Source organism: Pan paniscus, chromosome 10 (assembly GCF_029289425.2).
Source record: "Pan paniscus chromosome 10, NHGRI_mPanPan1-v2.0_pri, whole genome shotgun sequence".
In the NCBI taxonomy this organism is placed as follows: domain Eukaryota; kingdom Metazoa; phylum Chordata; class Mammalia; order Primates; family Hominidae; genus Pan; species Pan paniscus.
The window spans coordinates 63297040-63321485 of NC_073259.2; the positions used below are offsets into that span (position 1 = coordinate 63297040).

Here is a 24446-nt window from a genome sequence, read left to right on the forward strand (position 1 = left end):
CTTCAGTATTTATTAATATTATTCCCTTAGTGATGTTTTAGTAGTCATGGATTTATAGGACTAATGGACAAAACAATATTCAGAAGCCTATAATTTCTAATCTGTTACAATATAAGCTGTTAATGTACCTGAGAAGTGGTTTTAGCATTATGCTTTTATTCAAGCAATATTTATTGAGCGCTTACTCTGTGAAAGCCACTGTGCCAAGCATTAAATGTACTAGAGCCATTAATTAAATGTATGTGATGCTATGTGTGTTGTTCAAGTTAATGTAAATATATGAGTAATATACAGTCACCAATTATAAATAATTTACTCAATTATGAGCATATGTAAAGCTTTTTAATAAATTTAGATATTCGAATACCATACTTGGTACCACGTTTTATCAAATCGAAGATGCCTTTGATTATAAGATGCACCGTTATTTTATGTGGCACCAAGAAAGGAAAGAGAATGTTGCCAAATAAACTATGGCACAATGCTTTTTAATCACGTGGAATTTTTATTTTATATGTATAGAAATACTTCTTTTAAAACTTAGACTTTTAAAGAAATCTTATATCACTCTGACACAAATATAGGAAGGAAAACATAAAAGAAATAGGTTAAAGTAATTTTAAAACTAAAATTCTGAATCTGATTCTTCTGAATGGCTTTTTGATTCAGAATTAATGATGTCCTTGTTTTTCCACACATTATCATATTCTATGTCATAAAAAGTGTTAATGATGCATTTTTTTCTTAACATAATTCATAAAAGATATACAGGCCAAGGGTACTGTGCTCTAAAGCTAACTGTGCAAATATGTGGGATGTTGGCAGTGTTTCTAAATACATCTGACTCACCACCTTCACCACCCATTTCCAAAAATTTGACTTATAAGGTTGAAGGATGTGCTTCACTATTTTCTCCAATATTCTCTTATAAGCCACTTGGACTTATTCTATGAATTTTGATGCTGATGCTTTTGCTTTAGCGCATACACAAATAATGAAAATTATGACACAGTTACTGCTTGGCTATTAGCTATTGTAACAAGCCATCAATACTAAGATAACATTCTGATTTCAAAAATGTAAAATGTTTTAAAGTATGTATTTTATAATGGATTAAATATAGTATTAATGTAATTGTTATCATTTATTGAAATTCAAGAGAAAGGCAAAGGTCAATAAATTTAAAATGGACATTATAAGAGGCAATGTGAAAGGATTGTTGTTGATTGATGATATTATGTATTAGATTTATAGATGAGAAAGTGACTACTAGTTGCTTCCCAGTATTCATCTCCCGCTTCTACTTCACAGCAATAGGATCTCTTATTTTTCTTAAGAATATGGCAGCATAAAAAATTTTAAAAGAGCATTTTTCAGTCCCTTTCCAGTTTGGTATAGCCACATGACTAAGTCCTGACCCTTGGGAAATTAGCAATGATGTGCACAACTTCAAATTTGTACTTTTAAAATGAAATGACATACCCTCACCTTCCCTTTTTCCATCTTCTTCTTCCATCCAGCTGCCTGAAATATGGACGTAGTAGCTTGCCATCTTGGACTTCAAAGAGAAGCAAAGACCTTTGAATAGTAGAGCAAAAATGTAAAACAAACCAGAATTCCAGGCACCTTAGAGTTGATAAATCTGCCATGGCCTGTTTATGCTGGGACAGTCTCACTTCACATGAGAGAGAAATAAACTATCTTGTTTCAGTCACTATTAATTTGGTCCCTTGTTATAGAAATCAGAAGCATGCCCTAATTATTATAATGGTAATATCAGATGAATAGTATAAATAAATTAACTTCAAAGATAATCCCAAAATTTCATCTTTGACTAAGAGTTGCTGATGTGAGTTTTATTCCCCCTCTTTCTCTATGAAATGGTGCCATAAGCAAATATGGACTGTGGTTAGGCAACAACAGGAAGCAGGAAAGAAACAAAGGGCTTGAAATATCGATGAACTAAATTATATATAATTTCTGATTAATTATTGGAAATCACATTTTTGTAGATTTTGTACATTTTGAAAAATTAAAAATGAACTAGAATTTTAAAATTTTTAAAAAGATACAGATAGACACAGAGGAGAATATCAATTCAAGCAGTAGTAATTGCATGATCATGCAGAAATTGGAATTGAGAACAGGACACTTGGCCTGTGCTTTTCTGCATGATCATGTTAGCTGCATGGGTAGTAGGTAATTGGACCTAGCAGTATTTATAAGTTTCAGTGGACAAGATCATGCAAATGTTGTGGCCTGGTTATACAGACTTTAGCAAAGTTCTGCTATGCTAAAAGTTTCTGAGGAATTCGCATTTTAGAAGTTCCCTGTATTTTCTGATGACAGTGATCTTTTTCTCAGTTTTTCTGAACTGTGTCACTTTATTTTGGGATATTAAAACATGATAAAAGAGTAAAATGTTTCTGACTAAAATTAGTTAGAGATATATAGTCAGACAGACCGACAGACATATAGACAGTGGCAGAATAATGTTTATGCATGTGTATGTAATCAAACCAGAGTTCGAGCAATTTTAAACCTAATTATCTCAGAGCCTAATCTAATTTCTGTTTATTTCATTAGCTCTTAATCTTTCCAGATATGATAGGATGAATGCTATGTAATGGATTCTTTTTAATTATCCGGAGACAGTGAAAATTAGAGCTAGAGAGCCTAGTCATCAAGTTTGCCCGTTGGAATGGGTAACTTGAAAGCCTGTGTAGAAAAGCCAGGACATTCAGATTCATCTCCTTGGCCTCCCAGTGATTGGCCACCTTCCTCCAGTGATCTTCTCTAGTTCAACTTACCTCTTTTCTTTTATGATCATACTCAAACCCTTGTCATTATGGTGAACAATACTACCATAGCATTGTAAATCCAAATATTTCAATCCCCAACCAAAATCTCCTATGAGTTCATCTTTCTCATTTAGAAACTCCAGTCTATTAACTTTTCTATTTATCTCTGAAATTTCTTTCAGTAAGTATGATGTCATACTTATGATGCATCATTTTATCTGCCCAATACACTCCTCCTTTGGGGTCTATCACATTCTTCTGGAAAAATAAACAAACCAAAAACCTTATGCATGGATGCATTTATTTGTCTCTTTGCCCCTACACCAAAGCTGCTGAATATTTTAAAACCAGGCAGACTAGTATCACTTTATTGGTCTCCAATTTTGAAAGAAATGTATATTCTGACCAGGCATCTAATGTTTTCCTATTCAAGTTTCTCCTATTCTCTATAGTTCCTATTTCAAACTTTTCTCATGCTCTTCAAATATCCCAAACTATTCCCAAATATTCCAACATAATTGACAGTTAACCCTAACTCCTCCTTTGGAGAGAAAAATATAGTTATAAACAAGAATTCACTTGACTTCCTGCCTCGAGACCTATAACCTTACTGGCATCCAGAACTATTCTCTTTTTCTTACAAAGAAAGAAGCAATCCAATTCTTTGATCTTTGCTTCAGATCTCATCCATTGTCACCTTTTATGGGACTTCACTGTTAATTATTCTGCTTAATTGCCTATCCATTCTTGTCCACTGATTCCTTCTCACCATTCTGAAGCATGCTGAAGTATTGCAAATCCTAATGAAAACACCTTCATCAACTCCACGTGCTGCTGTAGTTATTGCTCCCTCTCTCTCCTCCTTCCCTAGGTATAATTTCTTGAAGGAATTATCTACTCTCACAGAGTCCATTTCCACACTGCCAGTCTTTTTTTTTTTTTTTTTTTTTGAGACAGAGTCTCACTCTGTCACCCAGGCTGGAGTGCAGTGGTGCAACCTCGGCTCACTGCAAGCTCCACCTCCCAGGCTCACGCCATTCTCCTGCCTCAGCCTCCCGAGTAGCTGGGACTACAGGCACCCGCCACCACACCTGGCTAATTTTTTGTACTTTTAGTAGAGACGGAGTTTCATCGCTTTAGCCAGGATGGTTTCGATCTTCTGACCTCATGATCCGCCCGTCTCAGCCTCCCAAAGTGCTGGGATTACAGGCGTGAGCCACCGCGCCTGGCCGCCAGTCATTTCTTAATCCACAGTAATCTGGTTAACACAACATCTGCTTCACTGGCCTCATAGAATTCACTAAAGACATACTTGTTAAAGTTAATGGTCACTTCTCAACTCTTGTTTTAATTGAACTTATTTTAATGATTTACACTATCATTTCTTAAAATATTCTCCTAGCTTCTGTGAATACCCACTGACCTGATTTTTTTGCATGTCTTTCTTTCTCCTTTTCTCCATTCTTCTGTGCAGGTTTCTTATGCCTTGAAACTCTCTTTAAATATTGGTGTACTCAGGATTCTGTTGAGGAACATTTATCTTCTATGGATTCAGATCCCACTACTTAAGGAAGTTAAATTAGTTGCAATTTATTTAAGTTGCATTTATGCATGACCAATAGCCTACTCAAAATTTCAACTTGCATGACCATAAGTACTTCAAACTCAGTACGAGCAAAACTGAGTCACATTCTTGTCCTTTTTAATCTTCACACTCCTTCACTAGAGCTTTGATATTCTCTGGAATCTTTTCTTTCCCATTTCAGCAACCCTGATTCAGAACCACTAGTCTCTCACATGGATAGCTCTTGTAATCTATTAACTAGTGTTTCCTCTTCCAGTCTTGCCTTCACTTCTATCTTCTCCTTAGTCAAAATGTTAGTTCTGAAATGCATATTTTCATTTCAACACCTTGATTTAAAATGTTTCTGGGATTACTCATTTTTCTTTGAATTAAATCCAAACTCATAGTGTACTTCATGTCATAGTTAAATGAATCACAAACATGAAAAAGTCATTTAAAATTTTTTGATGACTTTATAAATTCTCCTAGATCCTCACTTAATCTCTTGATAGGTTATTTTTCTTTTGTTAAACAAGGCTTGTTATTGGGAGAAAAATATGTCATGAAGAGCTACGCATTAAGCGCTTGATTTCATTTTTAATACTATTAATGATTAGTCATAATTGCTATGGCAAGCAATGCAAAACATAAATAAAATACAATAAGCTTGTTTGCATAATTTTCGTTTTATTTTTCAGGATAAAATTCTACTTAATCTAACTTCTTGCACTGTTTTCTATTAAGCAGAATTCACTTTCTCCCATGCCTTATGTCTCTGGGTGCAAGGAGCTACAACATTGTAATTATGATGGAATCTTGACCCACCCCCATCCTTGAGAAATGATATATCAATTTCTCCCTTCTTTGAGGAAAAAGCTTGACATCTTCAGGAAACAAAAATTTTCTGCTTCTCTATATTGTAAAATGTACAGGGTCAAGTCCCCATGGAGAATGCCTGTGCTAGTCCCATGGGCCCATTTCCTGCTTCATAGATGACACCTTCTTGCTATGCCCTCACATGGTAGAAGGGCAAAAGAGCACCCTTGGCCTACTTTATAAGAACACTAATCCTACTCATGAAGACTTCCCTCATGACCTAATGCCCTCCCTAGAAGTCCCACCTCCTAATACCATGGCCTTGGGGATTAGGATGTCAGCATATGAATTTTGGGGGTGATACAAAAATTCAGGCCATAGCACAATTCATTAATTAATTTAGGACTCAAGAAATTAAGAGAAATTAGAAACAAAAATAATACAAAATTATCAGAAAGAATCTATGGAGGTTGAAAAATGTAACTAATAATGTCTCATTCTCTATTAGTAATGTGTTATTCTCATTTATACTGTTGAAAACAGTTTACAGAAATATTTAATGATTCTCTGCCTAGAGAATGAGAAGCTTGCATCTTTAGATCAAAGATGAAGCAAACAAGAGTTTCCTATTGTGTGCAGTTTTAGAATTTCTTGCCTCATGGCTTCATGGCAGGTTGCAGTTTTTCAATCTTTGTTTGCAAAATCTTGAACCCATCATAGTGTACTTGGAAATGATGTGCATACATCATAATTTTCCTGTATATAATTAGAATTTTTACCGGGGTAGAACTTTTCAAGTACCTCCTTTGAGAATTTCCAGGAATGATTATTAACCTTTTCTTCCTACAAAGATAACTTAAAATTGAGTTTTTGAAATTCTGAATCAGGAAAGAATAACAATTATGATGTAAAATTTTCTTTCCATTTCTGCTTTTTTATGTACAATATTAATTAATCATTTTTACATTGTAATTTTTCCAGATATTTCGGTCAGCCTGTTAGCAGTCGTTGTCAGCTTTTGTGGACTGGCCTTGTTGGTTGTCTCACTTTTTGTCTTCTGGAAGCTGTGTTGGCCATGCTGGAAAAGCAAACCTGTGACTTCCAACATCACTAGCCTTCCACAGAGCATTTCAAGTGCTCCTACTGAAGTTTTTGAGACTGAAGAGAAAAAAGAAATTAAGGAAAATGAAAAGCCAGCCGTAAAAGCTATTGAGCCTGCAATAAAAATCAGCCACACTTCCCCTGACATCCCAGCAGAAGTCCAAACTGCTTTAAAAGAACATTTAATTAAACATGCACGTGTGCAAAGACAAATTACTGAGCCTACGTCATCATCCCGGTAAGGAAAGATTAAATATATAAAACTGGTGTGTGTGCGTGTGTGTGTGTGTGTGTGTGTGTGTGTGTGAAATTTCATAAGAGAGAAAAACTTTAGTTGGGAGAAAAGAGAAACAGGAGAAATGGGAAAGACATAGGAAATAGATAATTAAATAAAGAGAGAAAGGGTAGGACAGAGTACATAGGGGCAGAGAGAGAGAAACTTAAGAACAAAGAAGCCAAATAAGGAGCAGGACCATGAAAGGGGCTTAGCAGAATATGAGGTCTCAGTAAAATCGTGTAACTACAGATTATTATTAAACTCTTTCCACTGAAATATCATTAGTTGATAGCTGCTACTTGTAGTCTTCCAACTTAATTTTATTCGACCAATAAATATTAAGAAAGCCATTTGAAATGCATATCGTGGAGGCTCTACACAATCAGAAATCATCTAGAATTTCACAATCACAGCTAACAGATTCATTAGTCTGCAACTGTTTAACACATATACCAAAAACATGAAACTTCATTGTGTGTTTGAGCTCATGTAGACCAGATTCTTACACTGGGCAAAGTATAAGTTCCACAAGAGGCCAAATATCATGGGCATATGGAGGAGTGTAAATTAAAAGGAGGAAGAAGAGGACTTCCTTAAGGAAATACATTTTAACTCAGCCTGGGAAAATCAACAAAACTTTGTTGAAAATAATTAACCACAGTATATTCTAATTGTATTAACTATAAAGGAAAAAATGATTCCTGTAAAGAGGCATTTTTTTCTGCTAAGTAGAGACATCAGTTCTTAAAACAAATTGCATGTTAGCAGTTTTTCTCGGGTTGCCAAAAGTAGCAACTAGTTTTATTCTAGGGCAGGGTAAAATCAATGGTCTCTTATTGAGAGGTAACTGTATTTCCTGCAAACTGATTGACTTCCTAATCTTACCTTTTTATCTCTCTAAACCGAAGATGCATCCATGTTTTCCAATATGGTAATACTTTTAAGGGTTTAGAAATCTATCAAATTGAAAAACTGGGTCATATTGGCTACTAGAATTGAAAGGCTATTCAATATGTATTTTGTGTAAATGGGAGAATTATATCTACAAATAAATCCACTTCTTACTTAAATGTATTCCAGAGGGATAAGTAAGAATAATTATTACCTTTGAGATAAGGGACTTTGAGATAAGGAGGTTGGATGGAAGTGTCTTTTTCATGTTACACTTTTCTAGGCTACTTAAATTTTATAACTAAGGAATGCCTCATATTTTGTTTTTATTTTGGCAAGTTTTCCTGAGCAATGACATTTAGGCTCATTTTAAATTTTCTTATTTATGATCTTTATGTAATGTAACTCAATAAATATTCATGTTAATTTTTATATTTATTGAACTATATATATTTATTGAATTATATATATTTATTGAACTATTAAATAATTGTCCAATAAACCACTTTTTTAAACATGTTTTACAAATAGGGGAAAAAATGTCTTTGGGAGGAACTTCCTTTTTTCCAAGACATTGGTCTCGCTATACTTATAGGGGAAAACTGCTTTAAAATTACCTCATGTATTTACTTGATTATCACTACCATCCCGGAAAACTTTGGCCACATATGATATCTTATAGCCACGAAGACTTAAGACACTCAGAAATTTCAAGGTAAAAATCTTCAATTAATCTGCAAAACATTTTAAAAATACTAACCACTGTGAATGTATATTAGCTTAGCATTCAGAATCATTCAACTCTTTAGTTGATATGTACAGATTATATGTGGATACTCAATGAAGACAAATTCAGGTAATCAATGTTTTTTTGGAACCTCAGAAAAACAAAATACTATCTCCAAAATATTACCTGTTGAGTATAAAGAGACCACTTATTTGATTATCCCTAGCTAGAGGAGAATGAAAACACGTGAGCGAAGACTTCATTTTGCTAGCTATGAATTTCTCAGTAATTATGTGAAATTGAACAAATCAGAAAAACATAAAAATTTCAACCTTAAAATCATAAAAATTAGATTGTATATATCTGATATTTTGTAAGAGGAAAAACTGCAACACACATTTAGAGTTTTGCTAGAACTTTGATATCAATCATTTCACCTGCCTCTGACTTTCATTGTTTATATGAGTGGTTGGGGAAAGAAGAAGAAGAAAAGAATTTTGAGCACTTGCAATTTTGTCACTATGCCAAGACACCCTTCCTGATAATCCTTCACCAACCTGCATGAAGTAAGTATTATTAATTATCCCCATGACATGTGAGTTAACTGAAACCCAGAGAGATTTAAAAATTTGCCTGAAGTCATGCAGCTGGGAAGAGTAAGAATTCAAATTTATCCAGATGGATGAACACATATTAAGCATAAACGCCAAAGGGATGTAGTTTTCCTGCAATTAAATATGTTGGTTACAAAGTATGCTTAGGACAGGTAGTTTGAAGGCTGGAGAATAACAGCATCTTCCTGTTCATCATACTCAATTAAAAATCTGGAATTGTATATGAATATCATGAATGACTAGAGTCATTATTTGAACTTGTTTAGCCTTGGGATGAATTCCTTGCAGAAAACATGATTATTTCTAGTTCTCAAAACCCTTATCTACATTAATTACTTCATCATACTAGAAATTACCTTTATAGAGAGAGGAAGAGGAAATTGCTGAGTTCATTATGTAGTCCACATGAACACAGAGATCAAGGGTACATTATTATAAATCAAATTATTCTGCTCAAATGCCAACTTTTCACTGAGATGTAGCAAAATCAAACCTACATGCACAGGCACGCACACACACACACACATAACACACACAGATGCACACACACACACACACTGAATTTAACTTTAATACTTTGTTTCCTCACCTTATTAGTATGCCCCAGCTCCAGTCTGTTGGGACTCCTTTAAAATTTGGCTCAGACATCATAGTCTTTCAAGTTTTACTTGTCTCTGTATTTAAATAGCATCCTGATGGGCCTAGAAGTTAGCAGCATTGCTGGAAACTCCCACATTTTTCAAGTTATCATCTCCTTTTTCAAGTACGTGGACATTTTGCCCTATCAGCCTGCCAGGCAACCAAACAACCCAGCTGGCATCTGTGTATTTCTTCATTACTAATATTCTTCAAGTGTCATCTTGATTGGTTGTTTATTCATCCAATAACCTTATTCAACATATATTTAATCCTGGGTATAGTCAACGTATCCTTCACTCTTTCCACTCCAAAAACTCTAAGGATCTGTGACAATTTCTGTAAATTTATAATATAATGTGGAGACAATACATGTAATACCAATATAAGGAATTACAAGTGCCAGCTATGTGATGGAGAATGTGGAATTCAGAACATTGAGACATTATTTCCAGCTAAGGCATGGAGAAGAGCCATTAAGCTGAGTTGAAGGAAACTGGAAATTCAGATAAGTGGCAATTGGGAGAGGATGTGCATTCTAGATGGACATATTTTATTTGAAAAATCATGGAGTAGGAAATTTTGCTAAGAAAACAGCAGATAAGGTATTGTGATCAAAAAATAGAGTAAAGTGAAGGAATAATGGAAGATAAAATCAGCTGAAATTGAAGTATAGTGAAACCTTGAAATCATGGCCAACATGTTCAGAGTCTCTCTTGTCAAAAACAAAATACTTGTAGCAGAGGAGTTCTGTGGGTAAGTGTTATGTTTTAGGATAATTCACTTGGCAACACTTTACAAGACAGACTGTAGGAGAAGACATCTACTTTGTAATTTTTATTATGTTCAAGTGTAATAAAAATCAGGAAATAGAAAACAACAACAAAAAGAAACATATGAAAATGTGTAAAGGAAAATCTAAGATCCCTTGTAAAAAAACATTAAGTGGCACTTCAATAATTCCATGTCTAGTCCAAATCTTTTAAAAGTCATTAAAGCTGTTATACTATGATTATACCAAGCTACCATTAGCATTTTGGTTCCATATACCCCCACATATAGAGTTCTATGCTGCTTTCTTAGGCAGAAAATCAGCCGTATTCACTTCTATATTGCTTTTTTTTAACTTTTTTTTTAATACTTTAAGTTTTGATGCCTTAACAAAGCACTGTAGGAACTCAAAGTGAACTTACTGAATTGAAAGAATCAATAAATGAATTCAATGACCTCATCTTGTTTATCTTACTGATCTTCCATGGTTGCTCACTAGAAGGGCACTTGGTCTTTTTACCATCCTCCTAAAGATCTGACTCTCTTTGCCTCTGTGCTTTTGTTCATGCTGCTTTCCTTGTGTGGAATAACAACCTCGTTTTTATGTACTACAAGATCTTTAAGGAAAATGCATCTGAGAGTCCACTTTCTCTGCCCAATTATTAACTATTATCCTTTATTATTTAAAGCTGTAATTACAATCTAGCAATTATTTTCTATCTTAATATTGAGCTCCAGCTGTTTCCAAACTAGATGCTAAATTTTCAGCATCTAAGCGTGTGTAACCCACTTTTATGCCCTCCTATTCCACCACTGTGTAGGCACGTAAGTGTCAATTGAATGCTTTTGATTGATTGATCATCCTCCACTTCATTTTGCCTTTTTAAATACATCATCTTTAAAAGCCACACGAGATGATGAGTGGTGAGATAACACTGTGTTCCTATTAGAAAGAGGTTAATGATAGTATTCTCACAGATGAGTATGAGAACCAATTTTCTTTGAATTTATTAATGGCGTAAAGACGAGGTGAATAGTAACTGGCAAAATAATTTGTTGAGGATGAGGAATTATATAGATTTATCACCTTTAGGACTCTAAGTACCTATTGAAAATAATTAGGAACTGTAATAGCAGAACAAATTGAACATGAAACAAAAACAGGAAAATGTACATGGGAAGAAATCACTGACTTATATGTGCTGATGAATTTACAATATTTACAATTAGCTATGGTTGATTAGAAGCGTAATGCTTAAAATCATCATGCATAGTATCCAAAAGAACGCTTAATGTGCATTATTATAAGAAAAATTAAGAATTATGTAAAAATACATAAAATGAGACTCCATAGTTAACTTTACTGTAGGAATGTTTTTAAAAAATTAAATTTCTCTGAAAAGATAGCAAAAATTGAAATTATCTATGCTAAAACACTGTAAGAAATGAAAAATGGGATATTATAAAAAGGGGGAGTTTAAAAGATATATGGCTAGCTAGGGTATCAAGGAGCAACACTTGCCCAGATCAATGGAAAGACCTGAGATCTGTCTCCCTGAAATAGAAGTTCATAAAACATGCTTTGCAGGAAATTGAGGTGGTTAAATAATTCCCTTCATGAAAGAAATGTATTAGGTGTACACACTTGCTTCTTTTCTGAAAAGAGATGACTCTTTGAACTAAGGCCAGAGTCACATCCTTACAAAATGATTGAAATTTGAAGTTTGTTTTCTGGTAGTTATAAATATTGTCTTATATGCAAACACTGATTTGGTTCTTTTTTGCTGTTGTTGTTGTTGTTGTTTTGATACAGAGTCTCACTCTGTTGCCCAGGCAGGAGTGCAGTGGCATGATCATACCTCTCTGCAGCCTTGAGCTCCTAGGTTCAAGCAATCCTCCTGCCTCAGCCTCCCAAGTTGCCAGGACTACAGGCACGCACCACCATGCCCAGCTAATTATTTTTTATTTTTTTTTCTAGAGATGAGGTCTCAAAATGTTGCCTAAGCTGGTCTTGAATTCCTGGCCTCAAGCAATCCTCTCACCTCAGCCTCCTAGTCTTCTACGTAATGTGAATAAATGCTTGGGAAGTTTGATTTTATTAGTCACAGGAATCTTAGGGTAAATTATTTTCATACAAACTCCAACAGACATTTTCTTAGTTCCTAGTAAATGTTTATGATGAAATACATTAAAAGATGAATAATACTCTCTGCCATAATAAAGACCACAATTTAGAAGAAAGTCTTGGAGAGTGAAAGACAAATCTGAAAACAGGTAATTTCAATACACTATTTGCAGTAAGGTCGAGGAGATGTGGAGACACAGATGAAGTGTCATCAAGAGTGGTACATGAACCTGGTTGTAGAGCTATCACTATTTTTCTCCAAAACCTAGCTGAGCTCACCAGGAGGTAAGCTCATGAGAGTCAGAAACATATTACAAAGTAAGGGGAAGGTATAAAATTGCACACTGAGCATAGAGATCCAGAGCTAGAATTATGGTCACATGACCTTCTAGGAATCAAGTAATACTAAAAAATAAGTTCTTGGATTTATTATTTTGACCAGTTATTATTGAGAATTTTTTAATGTTTAAGGCTTCAGTCTATATTTACTTCTTTTCTTGTAATATAATATGTTCTCAGAACGTTATCTGTAGATCAAAAGCTATGAAGAAGTATTTTCCAAGCTAATTACTTCATATACATTCATTTAAATATATGCTAGATGAAAAGCAATTGCTTATCATCTCTTTTTATGGTGTTTATGTCATATTTTTTTTAAACATGGAGAGAAGTCAAGGTAAGTATTTTGAGAATAACTGAATTGCCTCCTTAGCACAGTAGGCAGTATGTTATTCTCATAATCTGAAGGTTTTAAGTTCAGAATAACTGAACATTTATTTTATTAAATTTATTAAAGAACCAATTGCCTGTAAATTCTTTGAACAGAATAAAGGTAAATTACTGAAGGGATTTTAGCCATCTCTTTAAATAATTGAGAAGAAAACCAGTTGTTTCTCTAGCTTTTATTATTATTATTCAATTGCTATTTAGTCACATGGCTAAATTTTTCAGAGAAAATATTTTCTTTATTCAACAATATTTATTGAACACTTATGTCATAGACATTTTTCTTGAAATTTGATACACATTTGGCACAAAACTGTCAAAAGTCCCCCCCCACACACACATTCTTATAAGTTATATGATGTATTACAAGGTAATAAGTCCTACAGAAAATAATAGCACAAAATAAAGGGATTGGATAGGTTGAATGGGAGGCAGTGTTGCAATTTTAAACATTGTAGCCAGGACAGATCTTGCTGAGAAGGTAAATTGTGCAAAGACTCAAAAGTGGTAGAGAGGTGGGCCTTGAGGAGTCTGGGAGGGCTTTTCATGTAGAGGAGGCAGGCGCTGCAAAGGCCCTGAAGCTAGAACCCGTGCTACATGTTCCCACCAAGAGAAATCCAGGAGAAAAAGCAGAGGTAGAGGGGGCTACATTATTTTTGACTTTTACTCTGAGTAATATGGGAAGCCACTAGAGGGTTTTAAGTCAAAAGAGTAGCATGACCTGTTTTTAAAAGATGATTCTGCCTGCTGTATTGAAAATAGACATTGAGGAAGGCACATGGATAGAAGCAGAAAGTCCACTAAGGAAGCTCTAATCCAGGCCAGAGGTGATGGTGTTTCAGACCAGGGAAGTGGTAGTTAATAATGTTCATGAGAACTGACTGGATATATTTTGAGGGTGTAAGAAACAGACCATCCTGATAGATGAGCTGAGGCATGTGAGTGAAATAAGAAGAGTCAAAAATGACTTGAAGATTTTGGACTGAGCGTCTGGGAAAATCAAGTTGAGACAGATGAGACTGTGAATGGAGTGAGTTAGAGAGGCAAGAAGAGGAGATCTGGACCTGTGGTATTTAAGGATTCTGTTAGAAATCTAAGTGGACAAGTTCAGTGGGCAACCAGGGAATGACTCTGGAACTCTGAAGTGAATCTGTGATACATATATAAATTTGGGATCCTCAGCATGTAGATTATGTCCTAAGCCAGGAGATGATATCATCAAATAGTTGAGAGTAGATGGGAAAAAGAAGAAAAAGGATAAATTTCTGAGCGTTGAGAGGTTAGGAACAGCCAAGTGGACTGAGAACTAGAGGCTAGTAAAGTAGGAGGGAAGCTGGGAGGGCGGAACCTGGAAGCCAAGTGAGGAGAGTAAGTAAGCTCCCAGGAGGGAGTAGCTGTCAGAGGAGTGTGCTAAGGCCGGGTGGGATGAGGATTGTGAATGGACCTGTTTGAATTTAGCAATGTTGGGGAGACATTGTTCACATTTTCAAGAGCGATTGTGGTACAGTATATGAAAAGCTGATTAGAGTAAGTTTAAATAGAATTTGAACAGTGAATATACTGTCCTCAACTCTTTCAAAGAGTTTTGCTGCAAATATGTTAGAGAAACAGAGCAGCAAAGAGAAAGTAGGGTGAATAGAAAGTTCTTTTAACTTTACATCCCAACTCAGACAACCCTTCCAACTCACCAAAACCTCCAATCCATTGATTCTGTCACTATGTCATAATTCCTATATCTTTGATATTATTTTTTTTCCTTCTTAGTTTCAATTCCATGGTCAATCAGAGCCACTCTCTTGTGTACACCCTCAATTCTCTTGTTGCTTTCTATTTTTGTATTTGCAGGGCAAAACCACAGCCCTAGCTGAATTCATTGCTCTGCCATCTCTACACTTGCACATGCGCAAATGAGTATGACTGGAAAAAATATAAACAACTCTCATGGATCCACTTGAAATTCATGACCACATTCCTCATTTAGCTAGCTAATGCTGCACAGCAATCTGTTTTCCCTCTCAATCTTTTGAGAGTCACAAGACTATTGTGTTGATACATTTTCTGTTGCTCATAGCAGAATACCAGAAGCTGGATCATTTATAAAGAAAATGAATTTATTTCTTACAGTTAGAAAAGCTTTGAAGTCCCTGGTTGAGGGGCCACATCTGGCAAGGGTCTTCTTGCCGGTGAGGACTCTGCAGAGTCCCAAGGTGGTGCAGACCATCTCAAGGCAAAGGGGCAGAGTATGCTAATATGCTAGCTCAGCTCTCTCTTCCTCTTCTTATAAAGCCAGCAGCTCCACTCCCGTGATCATCCACAAATCTATTAACTCATTAATCCATTGATTCATGAATGGATTTAATCCATTCATGAGGCAGAGCCCTTATGCCCTAGTCATGTCTTACAGTACAGGCTCTGCCTCTCAATACTGCCACATCAGGGATTAAGTTTCAATGTGAGTTTTGGAGGGGACATTCAAACCACACCGTTTTATACCTTCTCACTTTTTTTTCAAACTTCTATCACCTTCTTCCTCTTCTCAGTTTTAATTAATTACCTTACTTCCCATTTTACTAAGAAAATTGAAGCAAATGGCAGAAACCTTCCACAGGCTCCCACCACATCATCAACCCTCTTACCAGGATCTATCCCATATACTTGCCTTCCTGATGGATAGTACATTAACTATCAATGCTCCTATCTATAACGAATCCCTCCACTTTCATGTTAGATCCCATTTTACCTCCTGTCACTTCTAAGAATCCTCCTCTCTGATGCTTGCATTATTATTTCTCCCTCTCTATTTTATTAGTATCCTCAGCACAAGAGCATGCCATTATTTCTTCTATCTTAAAGGAACCTGAAAAGGTAGGAAGTGTTGATCAGAGGGAAGCATGCCTGAAATTGTGGTTGTGAAGAGCTTGCTGTTGATGATGACAAAATCTGGCTATTTACATGATAGTGACTGAGGTTAAGTAGAGAACATCATTGGAAGAGAGGAGTTCATTGAACCTAGAGGCCAAAGGGTTGGAAGAAACACTTAGATTGTCGGAATTCGAGCAGAAACGTTGTAAAAGAGAATGTTCATGAACCAGAAGACTAAGATAATGAAGACTTTATAGAAAGGGTTTTCAATATCAATAGATCACTAACAGTAAGTGGTCATGGAAGTGTGATTTCTTGACTTGAGCTTCAGAGATGGGTGTGGTAGCTTAAAAGAGAATGGTGTGGGCGGGGCGTGGTGGCTCACACTTGTAATCCCAGCACTTTGGGAGGCTGAGGCAGGTGGATTGCCTAAGGTCAGGATTTGGAGGCCAGTTTGGCCAACATAATGAAACCCCATCTCTACTAAAAATACAAAAAAAATCAGCGGGGCGTGGTGGCACACTCCTGTTATCCCAGCTACTCGGGAAGCTGAGGCAAGGGAATTGCTTGAACCAGGGAGGAGGAGGTTGCTGTAAGCTGAGATCACACCACTGCACTCCAGCCTGGGTGACAGAGTGAGACTCTGTCTCAACAACAACAAATAAAAGAGAATGGTGTGAAGTGGTAATGGGGGTCAAAAGGAAACTGTTACTTCACTGGCAAGCTGGTGGAATAAGGGCCATGGGGAAATAACAGCCACCATGTGAGAGGAACACATATGAAATGATGTCCTTGGGGAAGAGCCAGATTTCTACCAGGTAATAAGGTGAGAAACATTCCAAAAAGGGATTAAGGATATAGAGGTCAATGGATTATTTTTAAAAATCCACTGTGGCATTTTATACAGTTTACTCTCCCTATAGTTTTTTGCATGGTATATGCTCAGATATTTGTGTAATGAATCACTCTTTTCTTTGTTTCAAATTGAACGGGAGAAAATAGGAAACAGAATAAAAACTTTGTTTACCAGAAACTTGATTTCGTCTTGCTATTCAAGCCTCTTTATGAAATGGTGATCTAACTGAATATATGATGAGAGTTTCTGATGCAGATTTTAATATTAAAATAGAGATAAATTTCTTTTAAACATTTAATTATTAAATAAATAGAAAGCTGCTAAAGATATTTTTACTTTTCTTCTGTGATTTCTTAAGCAATATCTAAGGTTAATTTAATAGATAGTAAAGACATTGCAAATTAAAGCAAGAGGATATAGGTTTCCCATTAGATGCTGAGATGTGAAGTCAGGGGGTCTTTTTAGACCAGGGAGGTGGTCCACGACATGCTCACATAGAAATGACTTTGAGCTGTCTCTGCATCCCCAGGAAGCCTAGATTTGAGCTTGTCAAAACCATTATGGCATATGTACTTTGGCTTCTTGTATCCTGAATTATAAAAGTAATAACTAATGTTAATATGAAAAGTGATAGTTGGGAAAGTCATATATAATATATCGTTTAATCTTCTCAAAAACTGTAAAAGAACCATTTTATAAATGAGAAAAATAAAGTTCAAACAAGTTAAGTGATGTGCCTAAATTTGCCCTCACTACATAGGGAAGCTAGAACCAAACTGTAGCAGACTCTAGTCCAACACTTTTTCCATGTCATCTCTTTGTAAAAGTCTTTAAACACTTTCTTCTGATAGGTGGGAAGAATTTGCTCGTATTCCAGTGAGTTTCCAGGACTCTAACCACATGTCAACCAGAGCAGCTCCGTCTTTACATAGTCAACTTCTGGCCTCAGATTTTATTGGAAGGAAAGGATCTATTTGTAGTAAATATTTGAAAGTGACCATATTAATACATTATATTCCAGTGCCATCAACTAATGTTGACTATATCTAGCTACCCTCAGTGTTCCAGGTTAGATGGGGCAAGTTTTTCTTTCTCTGGTAGAGTGCTTGGACAGTGCTAGATTTGAAGAATAAGATGGTGATGTTAGGGTGTCAATTTTAGATCTTCCCTGCTTTCTCTTGTGGGCATTTAATGCTATAAATTTCCTTCTACACACTGATTTCAATGTGTCCCAGAGATTCTGGTATGTTGTGGCTTTGTTCTCACTGGTTTCAAAGAACCTCTTTATTTCTGCCTTCGTTTCATTATGCACCCAGTAGTCATTCAGGAGCAGGTTGTTCAGATTCCATGTAGTTGAGTGGTTTTGAGTGAGTTTCTTAATCCCGAGTTCTAGTTTGATTGCACTGTGGTCTGAGAGACAGTTTGTGATAATTTCTGTTCTTTTACATTTGCTGAGGAGTGCTTTACTTCCAATTATGTGGTCATTTCTGGAATAAGTGCAATGTGGTGCTGAGAAGAATGTATATTCTGTTGATTTGGGGTGGAGAGTTCTGTAGATGTCTATTAGGTCCGCTTGGTGCAGAGCTGAGTTCAATTCCTGGATATCCTTGTTAACTTTCTGTCTCTTTGATCTGTCTGATGTTGACAGTGGGGTGTGAAAGTCTCCAATTATTATTGTGGGGGAGTCTAAGTCTCTTTGTATGTTTCTAAGGACTTACTTTATGAATCTGGGTGCTCCTGTATTGGGTGCATATATATTTAGGATAGTTAGCTCTTCTTGTTGAATTGATCCCTTTACCATTATGTAATGGCCTTCTTTGTCTCTTTTGATCTTTGTTGGTTTAAAGTCTGTTTTATCAGAGACTAGGATTGCAACCCCTGCCTTTTTTTGTTTTCCATTTGCTTGGTAGATCTTCCTCCATCCCTTTACTTTGAGCCTATGTGTGTCTCTGCATGTGAGATGGGTTTCCTGAATACAGCACACTGATGGGTCTTGACTCTTTATCCAATTAGCCAGTCTGTGTCTTTTAATTGGAGCATTTAGCCCATTTACATTTAAGATTAATATTGTTATGTGTGAATTTGATCCTGTCATTATGATGTTAGCTGGTTATTTTGCTCGTTAGTTGATGCAGTTTCTTCCTAGCCTTGAAGGTCTTCACAATTTGGCATGTTTTTGCAGTGGCTGGTACCGGTTGTTCCTTTCCATGTTTAGTGTTTCCTTCAGGAGCTCTTGTAGGGCAGGCCTGGTGGTGACAAAATCTCTCAGCATTTACTTGTCTGTAAAGGATTTTATTTCTCCTTCACTTATGAAGCTTAGTTTGGCTGGATATGAAATTCTGAGTTGAAAATTCTTTTCTTTAAGAATGTTGAATATTGGCCCCCACTCTCTTCTGGCTTGTAGAGTTTCTGCCGAGAGATCCGCTGTTAGTCTGATGGGCTTCCCTTTGTGGGTAACCCAACCTTTCTCTCTGGCTGCCCTTAGCATTTTTTCCTTCATTTCAACTTTGGTGAATCTGACAATTATGTGTCTTGGAGTTGCTCTTCTCAAGGAGTATCTTTGTGGCATTCTCAGTATTTCCTGAATTTGAATGTTGGCCTGCCTTGCTAGATTGGGGAAGTTCTCCTGGATAATATCCAGCAGAGTGTTTTCCAACTTGGTTCCATTCTCCCCGTCACTTTCAGGTACACCAATCAGACGTAGATTTGGTCTTTTCACATAGTCCCATATTTCTTGGAGGCTTTGTTAATTTCTTTTTACTCTTTTTTCTCTAAACTTCTCTTCTCGCTTCATTTCATTAATTTGATCTTCAGTCACTGATACCCTTTCTTCCACTTGATCAAATCGGCTACTGAAGCTTGTGCATTCGTCATGTAGTTCTCGTGCCGTGGTTTTCAGCTCCATCAGGTCATTTAAGGACTTCTCTACACTGGTTATTCTAGTTAGCCATTCGTCTAATCTTTTTTCAAGGTTTTTAGTTTTTTTGGATGGGTTCGAACTTCCTCCTTTAGCCAGGAGAAGTTTGATCATCTGAAGCCTTCTTCTCTCAATTCATCCAAATCTTTCTCCATCCAGCTTTGTTCCGTTGCTGGCGAGGAGCTGCATTCCTTTGGAGCGGGAGAGGTGCTCTGATTTTTAGAATTTTCAGCTTTTCTGCTCTGTTTTTTCCCCATCTTTGTGGTTTTATCTACCTTTGGTCTTTGATGATGGGACGTACAGATCAGGTTTTGGTGTGGATGTCCTTTCTGTTTGTTGGTTTTCCTTCTAACAGTCAGGACCCTCAGCTGCAGGTTGGTGCAAAAGTAATTGCGGTTTTTACCATTACTTTCAACAGCAAAAAATACAATTACTTTTGCACCAACCTAATACTAGGTTTGAAGGATAAGAATGGCGTTAGTAACAGTCAAATGACTTGCACTGTGATTGGTTGGATATTTGTGTGAGACTATATAGCCACTAATCGCTGTCATTCTAAAAGAGAAAAAAAAAAGCCAGAAGAAAAAGAAGATCTGTGTTGTCATGGCAATAGTTTAAACATTGTAATAATTAAAGCTTGTCTTAACTGACTAGCTAAACTGTGACTTAGAATATGTGCTATTTACCCTATTATTAGGACACTGACTTACTAGAACAAAAATGTTACTACTTTTTTATTCTTATAAGGGACTTTACAGCTGCAAAAATATAATCAGAGTCATAAAGAAGAAATTACTAATTTTGGCACACAGGATAGAAAATTGAAGTTTTATAATATTGAAAAGCACAAGGGAGTGTGAAATGATGGAATAAATCTATAAAAAAATAAAGAATTAACTTCTTAGGGGTTTTGCTCCCAAAAATCAAAAGCTTGTTGCATAACTGAAAGTGATTTTAGCAAGAATGTTAGATTTTCTATTCAATAAAATATCCTAAATATCTTAAGAATATTGACTATGCAAACTAGATTATACTAGACCCTTTTAATATTTCACAGTAATATATACTACTTATATTCCTTTTTATATTCTTTTTATTTTCATAAATTCCCTCTGACCTTTGCTAACCCTAATTTAAGCTCCTGATCTTTCATATCTGGGGTAGATTCGAGGTCAAAATACATTTCATGTCATGCCTAATGCATTAGAGTGGCATATATCTGAAGAAACAAATCACTTAAAGATTTAAGTTAGCAAAGACTTTTTTACGTGTATACTCACTTAGATACAGAAACTAAAATATCGAGTCATAAAGCCAGTGTAGTTTCAATTAGGAGCTAATTTTCTCACCTGAGATAAAGTAGTTCTAGTATGTTTCTCTATATAGTAACGGTTTTTCAATTATAGTCAAATTTTAAAAGTCATTTTTAATATATGATATACCACAAATCGCCTTACAAATTTTACTTTGTTGTTATTTTCAAAATATGTCATTTCCAATAAAATATATCATAACTATAAACTCGATAAGAATTTTGTACACAATGGTCTGATCATAATTTCATTTACAAATTAAACATTTGTGCTCCCTTCCAATTTTTGGTAACAAGTCAAATAAGTTAAAAGCACCTCTAGAAACATATCAAGCTACCTTAAACAAATAAACTTGAGATCTTAGTGGATTACATAATTATGTTATATATAATATTTAAGTGGAAAACATATAAAAGCATATAAAATGATACTTTAATATTTTATATGGTTATTTAGTAGAATAATTGATTTTTGAAGTAATTTAATCAAATAGGATAACCATTAATATGACAGTATATATAGCATGGTGGTTAAGGGTGTGGCCACTAGACCCAGACTGCCTCAGTGAAATTTTAATTTTAGCACCTGCTTACCAGCAAGACTTTGAATGCATTACTCACTTCTCTGTGCCTCAGTGTCCTCATTGGGGAACATAATAGTAAGTACCTGATTGGGTTACATGAGGCTCAGTTGAATTGATAAAGAATTTATACCCTACCTGCCACATCATAAGTACTCCTATGTTAGCTTTTACTGGCAACATCTGAAGAGCAAAGGCATCCTAACTTTTTATTGTGAAAATGTTTTAGTGTATATTTCTGTATTTTTTCCCATCTTTTATTATTATTTTTTATTTTCTTCCAAATTGTATTTGACATTATTTTTTTCATATTCTAATTCTTGGCATACTTTAGCACTAATCTGATATTGGAATATCATTTTTCCATAGACTTTCTCCTTTTATCCATATAATTCTCTGTGACAGCACACTAAAGCTTCTCATTCTTCGGGTGAAGCTGAGCAGAATGTGGAGGACGAGATCTTTCAAAAACACTGTAGTTTAGTTTCACCTGTGACACCCTTCCACCACTTTACTAGTTTGAATCTTTAATTTGCAATATATGTATTGAACCATAGGTCCTTTAAACAAATGTCTGAGAAGTCTGTGAATAGTACAGTAGAAACAAGCAGAGCTACTGATACTCTCACAGCTCATTTCAGTTTGTCTTCCTTATCTGTATGAAAGGGGACCATAGAGAGAGGTTGAATTAGTTTCAATACAGCCCTAAGCACTTCTTATGGTGTTTTTTGAATTACTGCTCAACAGTTCAGTCCAGTTAAAGTAAATAAGCAAATTAAACGTAAGAGAATGAACTTGGCAACACCTTAGATTATAATTCTGATTTTAACAAATTCCATTCTATTAATGCACATAATATTGATACTGCGTTGTAAACATTTAGGCCCGTAAAATTACTGAAGGACTATAGAATGAAAGAGAATCACAGAATAAACTTAAGGTTGGAAAACACTTAATGTTTCCTGCCTCAAGTGAGATGCTAGACTTGCCAAAATCTTACGTGAGGCAGAAATATTTTTCTTCAGCATCTAATCTTTGTTCTACATTTCCAGCTTGAGGAAGTTCACTACTTCACTGTGTTGGATAGCTCTAGATTATTTTAAACATTCCTTTATATTAAGCTAAAATTTATCTTCCTGCACCTTCCATAAATTCCTAAATGCTGTCATGACAGTCCTTCGGGCATTAGAAGACAGCTAGTCTTAATCCATCTTTACCCTATTCTTCAACTGCTTCTCCTTTCTAGGTTCAACATCCTCAGCTCATGTCACTACTTCTCAAATGGTATTGTGGCCAGGCATCTCACTTCTGGATGGTCACTAATTTGTAAACTCTTCTTTGAGATCAGGAGATCGAGACCATCCTGGCTAACATGGTGAAACCCCAGTCTCTACTAAAAATACCAAAAAATTAGCCGGGCGTGGTAGGGGGCGCCTGTAGTCCCAGCTACTCGGAAGGCTGAGGGAGGAGAATGGCATGAACCTGGGAGGCGGAGCTTGCAGTGAGCCGAGATCACGCCACTGCACTCCAGCCTGGGCGGCAGAGTGAGACTCCGTCTCAAAAAAAAAAAAAAAGAAAAATCAATGTTCTCACGCCTGTAATCCCAGCACTTTGGGAGGTGGAGGTGGGCAGATCACTTAAGGTCAGGAGTTTGAGACCAGCCTGGCCAACATGGTGAAACCCCATCTCTACCAAAAATACAAAAATTAGCCAGGTGCGGTGGCGGGAGCCTCTAATCTCAGCTACTTGGGAGCCTGAGGCAGGAGAATCGCCGCAACCTGGGAGGTTGAGGTTGCAGTAAGCCAAGATTGTGTCACTGCACTCCAGCCTGGGTGACAGAGTGAGAACCCATTTCGAAAAAAAAGAAATCAAGCTTCGTGTGTGCATCAGTGAATCAAATATTAATCATGCAATGTCATCTATATTACTTAGTGCTGTAACAGGTGTAGACCTGCTGCAATAGACAACAGAAGTGAATAAAGTATTTTGAAATGAGTGTTCTGAGGGTGCACTGACTGAGTATTAAGTATAAGACAGAGCTGGAAGGAAAAAAAAAGCCAGCTGAAGGTGACTAGAGAAAGCAAAATATATGGAGATAAGGATCTGGACTCCACAGCAATGGAAAAGGAGTGGAATGAACAACTATATGAGATGTTTCAAAGGAAAAGCAACAGGATTTAGAAAACTGAGTAAATCCTATGGGTAAAGGGAGAATGCTTCAAAGCATACTTCATTCTTGGAAGCATGAGTGACTGATAAAAAATATTAGTGCTATTGTCAGAGATTGTGGGATAAAGAACCGATTTGCAAGCAAAAGGGAGAAAATGATGAGTTTGGTTGCATTTGGGGAGAAATGAAGACATCTGTTTAGAAATCTTCCTTAGAAATTTAGAGATACGGGACTAGAAGTTTATGTAGCTGGGATTTATCTGAGAAAACATCAGATTCAAGACAATAATTATAGTCCAAGAACTGATGATTAGTCTGATGGACAGACTGACAAGAAATATAACAAAAGACGTGGGACTAAGCTTTGAGGAGATGGGTAGTTTGGCACAGTTCGTGCCAGAAAGCATGGAGTAAGTATAAAAGCAGCAGATCTTTAATGCAAGTCACATGTAGAAGACATTAGTAAGCTTATATATTTAATATTCTGGAAATGTTGACTAGATGAGTAGTAATAGTGACTATAGGAAATTCAGTCTGAATTTTTAAAAACTTGTTTTGTTGGGCTCAAATTCTAAAATTCTACGTTTGTTTTTATCCTTAGAGTTTCTGAAGACCACAGCATGTTGAAAAAAAGAAAATGTACTCATTTTTGGCTGCCACAACTATATATTCTTTTTAAAAGTAAATATGTATTTAGTTA

At 35.9% G+C, this 24446-nt stretch overlaps 1 protein-coding gene across 1 annotated transcript in view; it reads left to right on the forward strand.

The window, feature by feature from the left end:
* The window catches only part of SYT10 (synaptotagmin 10), a 73900-nt gene that overhangs the window by 12082 nt on the left and 37372 nt on the right, over positions 1–24446 (forward strand). Inside the window, exon 2 of the mRNA XM_003813722.5 lies at positions 6163–6520. Within this exon, the coding sequence (XP_003813770.1) occupies positions 6163–6520 (358 nt within the window). The remainder of the gene's footprint in view (positions 1–6162; positions 6521–24446) is intronic.